The sequence below is a fragment of the Mastigoproctus giganteus genome, chromosome 6 (assembly GCF_048544385.1).
Source record: "Mastigoproctus giganteus isolate SK-2022 chromosome 6, ASM4854438v1, whole genome shotgun sequence".
NCBI lineage: Eukaryota > Metazoa > Arthropoda > Arachnida > Uropygi > Thelyphonidae > Mastigoproctus > Mastigoproctus giganteus.
In genome coordinates, this window is record NC_143580.1 from 23,055,156 (window position 1) to 23,063,998 (window position 8,843).

Consider the following 8,843-nt stretch of genomic DNA (forward strand, 5'->3'; position numbering starts at 1 on the left):
TTGTATTTTGAGTACAATTTTTCTACAAATACATTAAATTAGTAAGTTACGCCATCTATTGGCAATAAATTAACCACTAGGCAGCTAAATACTCATAGTAAGTGACGCCATCTAGTGGCAATAAATCCTGATCACTAGGCAGTAAATACTCATAGTAAGTGATGCCATCTAGTGGCAATAAATGTAACCACTGGAGAACTAAATGCTCTTACTATGTGACTCCATCTAGTGGCAATAAATGTAATCACTAGAAAGCTAAATACTTTTATAGAAAATTAAAATAATAATTCAGTTATATGAATTTTAAAAAATAAGTAAAAATTATATTAAAAGACCACTCCACTTTTTAACAAAAATCTTTATTTCAAACTAATATACTGAAACACATACATTAATTCAATCTGAGTTTAGCTCCATCTAGTGGTGGAATATATAACCATCTGATGAGATAAATAATTACTTTAATAATTATTAACTACGTGTTGTAGAATTTTTTCACTTCTTTTTAAATTATTTTTATTTATGTTCTCTTACACTGACAGTCACAGCAGCGACTGAATTCTTCGCAAACAAAACGATCGCCACGCAGGTCATAGGCCAGGAGTTTTACAGCGTCTGTAATTTGAGTGCATTCACTTCGAACTCCACATCGCTGGCCAGATCTGAAAGTTAAAAGTAATAAATGATTTCAGTTAATTAAAAGTGATTTTCCATTGGCTGTACAAAAGAATTCCATTTGCTGTATTTAGGAATGTACGTAGATGGATCAGAAAGCTAAATCCCCTAAACACACGCAAATGAGAACGAAGGGCCGGGTTCCCGATTTAAAAGAACCCAAATTGCCACAAAATTGGACCTAGTAACTACAATATCCACTGTCGTGCCCGAGTCCAGTGAACAAAAGGACTGGCTATGGGAGATAAACAGAAAGAAATTGGATCTCGAACTCTCCACCACTAAATCTTCAAAATCTCACACTAATTTAATAGAAAGGCTACGTGCCAAGGGCATCACGACAATGATCCATCCCAGGTAATGTATACCACACTTGATATGCGTGCAACCTGTACTCATATTTTCAAAATAACCCATTCTATAATAGTTTTGGTATTGAAAAACTGATAGTTTTAGGACCTTGATACGTTGGATTTGGAGTGTAAATAAAATAAATATTGTAAGCAAATGCCATCGCTATAGCAGCACTTAGGGAACAGTTAAACTTGGACACTGGATGATGTGTAGAGCAGAGGAGAGTATCATCTGGAACTGCACCAGGATCCTGAAAAGAAAAAAAATTAAAGTTCCACTGGAACCAAGTTATGATGATACACCACTGAGAATAAATGAGTAGAAAATGGATGGCCATTGCACAAAACAGAAGGAACGGGAAAGTTGCTGGAGAGGCCTTCATTCTGCAATGTATCGAAAATGGCTGATGATGATGACCACTGAGAGTTGTTTTTGATTTTGTGCCAAGGTAATTAAAGGCCACGAGACGTTGCTATATGGTGTCTGTAGACTGTGTATCCTAAAATGATTTATCTGATGAAAAACCAAATTTATTGGAATGAAAGCCAACCACATTTGGACCGATACCGATTAATTTGGCCACTTGTAAAAACACTGAGAAGTTCATCTCGCGTAGATGAACTCTTAAACATATTCCTTTTCCGCACGGAGTGGAAGGATAGCGATCGTAGCCACGGTGCTAGAAGCGAGGACAGGACTGGAGAGTACATTGGTGAACAAAAGTTAATGCATTAATAATAAAAGCAAATAGTTTGTGAGTCATTGTCAACTTATTGATATTGCACCAAAATTCTTACATAGAGTTCAAAGATTGTATCTCTATACTTTACAGTAGGGGCGTTACATGTTCATGTAACAAATCACGGGTTCCGGACCTTAACTCAAACGGGTGCTAGGAAGATAAACCATGGTTCACTTTGCATACATTCCTTTTCTGTAGCCTGCAATATATGCTTTTGAGGAGATACAAGCCGATCTTTCTATTTGACTCTTAATATTGAAGGTGACTTTAGATTGACTCTTCTTCAGTAGCCTACAAGATAAGCTTTAGTGAGGGATATAATCCCAAAAGATAGTTGATGTTCTGTTATCTCATCATGTCTTCTGATAGTAACAGGCAGATATTGGTCACCAGCTCAATTCCTCTCAGCGGAAGACTCTTGCTTCTCCAAAGCCCAAAAAAGCAAGATATTCTCATCCGTCAAGTTCATGTCATTTTAGAGATTTTACATTATGAATTCGTCCCAGATGGTCAAACAGTGAACCAGGAATACTTAAAACAGTTGCATGGCCATTGCTGTTCCGAAAAAAAAAAAAAAAAACAGGTGGAAGAGTGGAAAAAATTGGGACTTGAGTCATGACAATGCTCCAGCGCACTCGGCACTTTCCACACAAGAATTTCATACGAAGTGTTCCGACACTGTTATTTCCATTTACCACATTCATAGGATTGAGTTCCCTGTGATTTTTCTTTGTTTGTTTGAGCCCCTTTGTAAGGTCACAGATTACCATTCTTTGATGGCATCTCTCTGATCAGACTGCAACCATTTAAAAGGAAGCAATGATGAACATGTTTCCCCAACTGGTATCCATGTTTTTCTTGAATCCCATGGCATGAGAGAAATAGCCCTGGACATTTTTTGATTCGAATTCATGGTAATCTGGAGCAATCCATCAAATTTAATCTTCACCATAGTTGCTCAGAGCACTGTTTTGAATCCTTTGGGTGCAGCAGAGAGAAAGAGAGGGAGGTGTCCCTTTTCCAAATTGCTATGCCTTATCCATATTCAATTGGAAGAGGTCAAGTTGGTAGAATCTTTGGGTCACTAGAAGTTGGTTTACATTACACTTATTTAAAAAAAAAATTGAACATAATGAACTCACGTGCATTGAGTTTGAGATACACACTGTCGAAAGCCAGCTCTGGGAGCCTGGACGATGATTCTCAAGTCTCCATTCTTGGCAAGACTGTACTGAGGCTCACAATGGGTGGAGTTCATGGGACATGATGCTCTAGGTTGGGACCAAGCTGGGTAACTTGAAAAATAAATAAAATAAAATAATTGTATTTTTTGTAATACCTCTATACTATTTTATAATTTCTAAACAAGATATCTATGTAGGTTTTATAATAATAAGATAATAATAAACGAGTTAAATTTTTAATTTAAAATTTTTTTAAAATCCAAAAAAAAAAAAAGAAGAACAGAAGATTTTATTGTGCAAAAGATTAATTTAACAATTGAAACATAATTGAATTTGAAAATGTAATGGTATTGTTTAAGTACCAAAAGATTGTGAGAAAAGTGATTTTATTGTACACTGCTCGACAAAATTAACAGAACAAAACGTTTTCATGAATATTGATTATAAACACTGTCGCTGAACATCAACATGTGGAGAGGAATAATGATCAATGGCTGCACCTCTCTTCATGTTTTTGATAGGGGTACCATAACTGAGCAGAGGTACCGCTAACGGATCCTCGAACCCTATGTTTGACGCTTTAGGGATGCATTTGGCCCAAACTTTCGTTTCATGCACAACGCCACTGCGCATAGAACTGAAGTGGTGGAGGATTATCTTGAAAGCTAAGATATCCAACGACTGCGATGGCCTGCACGATCACCAGACTTAAATCCGATCTAACGTGTGAGACGCCCTTCGGCGTCACATTGGCCGCCTACAGTCAACTCCTCGTTCACTTGATGATCTAAGGTTTGGGATCTGTTGCCACAGAATCTTATAAACACCCTTATATCGAGTATGGTTCATCGCTCAGGCCTGTTTAGTCATTGAAGGGGATCGTACGCCTTACTGATGTTATGTGACCGTTTTGGCAATTCTTACGCAACCCCTATAAATGTCCTTTTATCTGTCCGAAGTTTTTCTCTGTCCCCTCGTTTCATCATCATTCTATGGTACCCCATTCTACCAAATTTAATCCCGCTTCATCTCAAGCTGCACGAGTTACACCACGTTTTCTACGTGTTCTGTTAATTTTGTCAAGCAGTGTACATTTTTTTACAATCTCATATATATTTTTTTAAATCAATTCACACGAGAACTGATTTGAAGATTGAATAAAAAATTGTCAATGGATGAGATGATCGGGAAGGACTATTGATTGTGAAGAAACAATCCTTTCACAATCTTCTAAAAATTATTTCAGAAGCAGTTTTAAAATATTCCATCCCGAAATACAAAGAAAACTCAGGGTGTGCCAAAGCTTTTTGTGTTCTACCCACAATGCATTGTGATATTTGACAGCGCGGTTCACGGTTGATGTGTAAACTCCTGTAACGTGCGATTCGCCCGGCCCTGATAACAATGATCTTTGTGGCAGCTGTGGTTTATTGCTTTTTGGCAAGAAAGACCAAACTATGGTCAGGAAAAAACGAGGATTAAATTGCGAGTTTTTTTTTGTCCTTCTTTTTTAATATCATTAAACCTTACTGCTGGGTGTGAATATTAATGAGGCGAAGAGAATTTTGCAGACAACCTTTATCCGACACTGGTGATTAATAATGGCGTCTTAACTGATGATGTTTTTGCTTCTCGCACCATTTCCTACACAAAATTATTGTAGTTTGACATTTCTATTAATTAACCTACTACTGTGTGCTGTAAAACGCATGCGCAGTTAAAAATGACGTCATACATTATAGTGTTAAGACTTACCTTAATCCACCCCCACACGTAGTGCCATAAAGATTTGAAGACCTGTAAATAGAAGATATAAGAATAAATTCACTTTCAACATCTACTACTAGATGGCGCCACAGGCAACCTTATTTAAAATATTATTTTAGAAATTGAAATTGAATTCTATCAATCAAAATCAATGTGAGAAATTTAACATTAATGAACGCCGAGAGTGGTTCCTTGTTTTAAATATTCAAACAAATCCAAGTTGGAAGCATTTTTCATGTTTTATTTCCTGAAATGTTCACTAGAGGGAGTTACGATCGACGGTATCTATTGATTTCATTGTCAACAACTGCTTTTGCATAACGCCTTTAAATGAAACCGGCCCTGCTTTGATGTTCACTCTCGGCGTTCATTGACATCCACCCTTGCAATCTCTCTCAATCGCATCTACAATTTAATGAGGGGGCACGCGGACTAGCGTCCCTAAGTTCCCCTACGCGCTCTGTCTGTTTAAACTCCAAACAGCCACATACATTTCCACGTTTTGCAACACACCCTCATTACCAATTGTTAATAATACCTGTTTAGAAATCCAGCTCCTAATCAGACGTTACCATGGCAACGGGATGGTGATTCTGTGGTGAGTTATGACAGTTTGTGATACACTGTCTCTGTAACCAGAGATGCTGCAGCGCATTTCTCATTAAATCCCATCTATACCCTTTCTGTGATAATTAGCGGTTTAATGTCACCCATGACCGGAGTACCCAGATCAAAACCATTCTACTTACCCTGTAGAACAACGCTGTTCGCGACATTGCTCCATTAAATAGAGAAGTTCTGTAGATTGCGATCCTTTCAATGACCACACTTGATTGAGAGAAAGAAATATACTCCTAAATGAAAGAAGAGAAGAATTATGGGTAATTTTAGCTGATTTCACATTTAATTTTCAAGACTTTTTTTCTACTTGAGGAATGTTTGCTTTTCCCCTTCGATTTATTATAAATATCACTAATGTACATGATAATGGATAATGAAGACTTCTCTAAACGTTTTGCACCATTTTTTTTAAATAAAAATAACCTTAAAGGCTTTAATTCGATTTTTCGCCATTATTATCACTCTTTTAATTTTTAATTCATCTTATCTAAAAAATTAAATTAAATTTATTAATTAAAGAATTTAAAACGTGTTTATAAATTAAATCAACTTAAATTAACAGAATTTATGAATATATCTTACTTTTTCGCTTCTTCAAGACGTTCTTCCTTAACGCCAGTAATGCGAAGCTGTTGACATAAACAGGGTGCGCTATTATCGGCTCTACTACGTGGCAGCAACACCAACGCTACGATATTAACTACGACAACCCCCTAAAACAACATTCAAAACAATTATAAGATATATCGTGAAATAATTGGATTTCTTATCGATAGATGGCACCACTATTTTTCTAGTTATGAATCTATGATTTTAAGAATCTTAAAACTTACCCGCACCATTTTTATCTACTTGGTGTGGTCGCAAGAACGCTGTCTCTGATACTGTTTCAACTTCGTCTTATCTTCAAGTACTTGACATTGATTTGACCTTAAGGTGATTAACTCTTGTCTCAAACACTTCTAGCAAGAGAAACTTGTTTGTCAACTTTTTTTATTTTTTGAAAGCACTTAAGACTTTAAAGTGAACCTATTTTTTTTCCTATTTGAATATTTAACTGTGTTAAGAAATCCTTGATTCTGCTAATTAAGATATAAATATCTTAATTATCAATTGACTAGCTTTAAAAATCAAAAGTCTTCCCCAAAACATGATTATTAATTATCATAAAAAATGCAATTTTAATTGAATTATTCGAAACATTAAAAATTGCATTTTTAATTTTTTTATTTACATTTAATAATAATTATCTTAGAAACGATAGGTACAATTATTTCAGATGGCGCTAGTTACCAGAAATGAACAATAAAGAAATTAATTTTGAGAAATCAACAATAAAAATTAATTTCCAGTTGCCAAAAGACAGCACGCGGCAATCGCTGATAATCACTTGCAGTTGTCACGAGCAAAAGTATTTTGCATTGTTTAGAATTTTTTCATTGTTGCTAAACGTTTTGTCGCTTTGAAAAAAAAATTGAATACACTCACATGGAATAAGTTAGAGAATAGGATTTAAATCGGATTGTTTTAAATATTTTATTATTTAGTAATAATTAATAAATTTAACAATAGATCTTAGAAATTGTTAAAACGACTATTAATCGCTCTCGATACTTACAAACGATACCTACAATTATTTTAGGTGGCGCTGGTTGCCAGAAATCAACATTAAAAAAATTTATTTCGAGAAATCAACAATAAAAAAAATTAATTTCCACTTGTCAAAAAACAGCACGCGCCAATGGCTGATAATCACTTGCAGCTGCCACGAACATTTTGCATTGTTTAGAATTTTTTGATTGTTGCTAAACGTTTGGTCGCTTGAAAAAAAAACTGAATACACTAACCTGGAAGAAGTTAGAGAATAGAATTTTAATCTGATTGTTTTAAATATTTTATTATTTAATAATAATTAATACATCTAACAATAAATCTTGTAAATTGTTGAAACGAATATTAATCAGTCTCGATACTTACAAATGATACAATTATTTTGGGTGGCGCTAGTTGCCAAAAATCAACAATAAAAAATAATTTCGAGCAATCAACAATAAAAAAATTAATTTCCTCTTGCCAAAAGATAGCATGCTTCTATAGCTGATAATCACTTGCAGCTGCCACGAGCATTTTGCATTGTTTAGAATTTTTTCATTGTTGCTAAACATTTGGTCGTTTGGAGAAAAAAAAATGAATACACTAGCATGGAATAAGTTAGAGAATAGAATTTTAATTGGATTGTTTAAATATTTTATTATTTAATAATAATTAATACATTTAACAATAAATCTTATAAATTGTTAAAACGAGTATTAATCTCTCTCGATACTTAAAAACGATTATTGTAGGTGGCGCTAGTTGGCAGAAATCAACAATAAAAAAATTAATTTCGAGAAATCAACAATAAATTAATTTCCAGTTGCCAAAAGACAGCACGCGCCAATGGCTAATAATCACTTGCAGTTGTCACGAGCAAAAGCATTTTGCATTGTTGAGAATTTCTTCATTGTTCTAAACGTTCGGTCGCTTGGAAAAACAAAATTGAATATACTAACATGGAATAAGTTAGAGAGTACAATTTTAATTGGATCGTTTTAAATATTTCATTATTATTATTTTATTGTTTAATAATAATTAATACATTTAACAATAAATTTAAATAAATTGGTAAAACAAGTATTAATCACTCTTGGGTAGTGAGGAGAGAATAATTTTTTGTTCAACTAAACTAATTTTTTATACTGCAAAACACCCACACCCATCATAGAATAAACACAATTTCATATGATAAACTGACGCCTCGTTGCCTTGTTTACCTTATATTTGATATGAATAGAATAAAAGTTATTAACGAGATAAAATTCATTGATATTGGGATATATCGGAAAAAAATAGTCGAAGCTATAGTGCTGCCACCTACTAGCATACAGTATAACTATACGAAACATTAATAGGATATTTTTTTAAAAGAACATATTAGAGATTTTTATGAGTAGTAAAAAGGGAGACATTTGTGACTTTTTTGAGAAAGTACTGCCACCTGGTGTGCCAAAGGCAAAACGCAAAAAGTCAAAGGTATTTTATGTAGTCTTGTATGGACATGTGATACTGTCTTTGATGGAGTAGTTGATATCTCAGATGATGGAAGGTGTACCTAATAAACTGTCCACTCAGTGTATAGAATAAATATACTTTGGTTTAAATTCGGATCAGATTGACATTTTTTTTTCCTAAAATGGGACTTCAAGAGAGATCTCGTGTGCTCACTTGGTTGTCTATGGTATTGAGCATGCTGCCATCTAGTGGTGCACGATATAATGATCAATTGTATGGATTTATATTAAGAGAATTTCATTTCTGTGAGAAGCTTATATGTAATGATACAAGGTGGAAGGACACTGATGCGCACAATAGACAGCGTCATTTCCGAAAATGAAAAATTTCTAAAATTAGAAAACTACACTCGCTAGCCAAAAAAATGAGAAAACTTGCAAATGGCGTCA

At 34.3% G+C, this 8,843-nt stretch overlaps 1 protein-coding gene across 1 annotated transcript; it reads right to left on the reverse strand.

Annotated features, from left to right (window-relative positions):
- Nucleotides 1–520: 520 nt before the first annotated feature.
- LOC150084085 (coagulogen-like) lies at nt 521–6,255 on the reverse strand. The gene is made up of 6 exons (XM_090376109.1): nt 6,177–6,255; nt 5,926–6,056; nt 5,472–5,576; nt 4,711–4,752; nt 2,914–3,066; nt 521–662 (listed from the first exon to the last, which is right to left on the reverse strand). Exons 1-6 carry the CDS (start codon nt 6,183–6,185, stop codon nt 521–523), a joined length of 582 nt encoding a protein of 193 aa, XP_090232235.1. The 5' UTR covers nt 6,186–6,255.
- Nucleotides 6,256–8,843: the final 2,588 nt, after the last annotated feature.

Bases quoted from the DNA above. Each gene is read 5' to 3' on its own strand.
- LOC150084085 (XM_090376109.1), bottom strand. The intron at 5,577-5,925 runs GTAAGATATATT...TCTTTCATTTAG, and splicing joins CGTCTTGAAGAAGCGAAAAA to GAGTATATTTCTTTCTCTCA. The intron at 3,067-4,710 runs GTAAGTCTTAAC...TTATTTTTCAAG, and splicing joins ACGTGTGGGGGTGGATTAAG to TTACCCAGCTTGGTCCCAAC.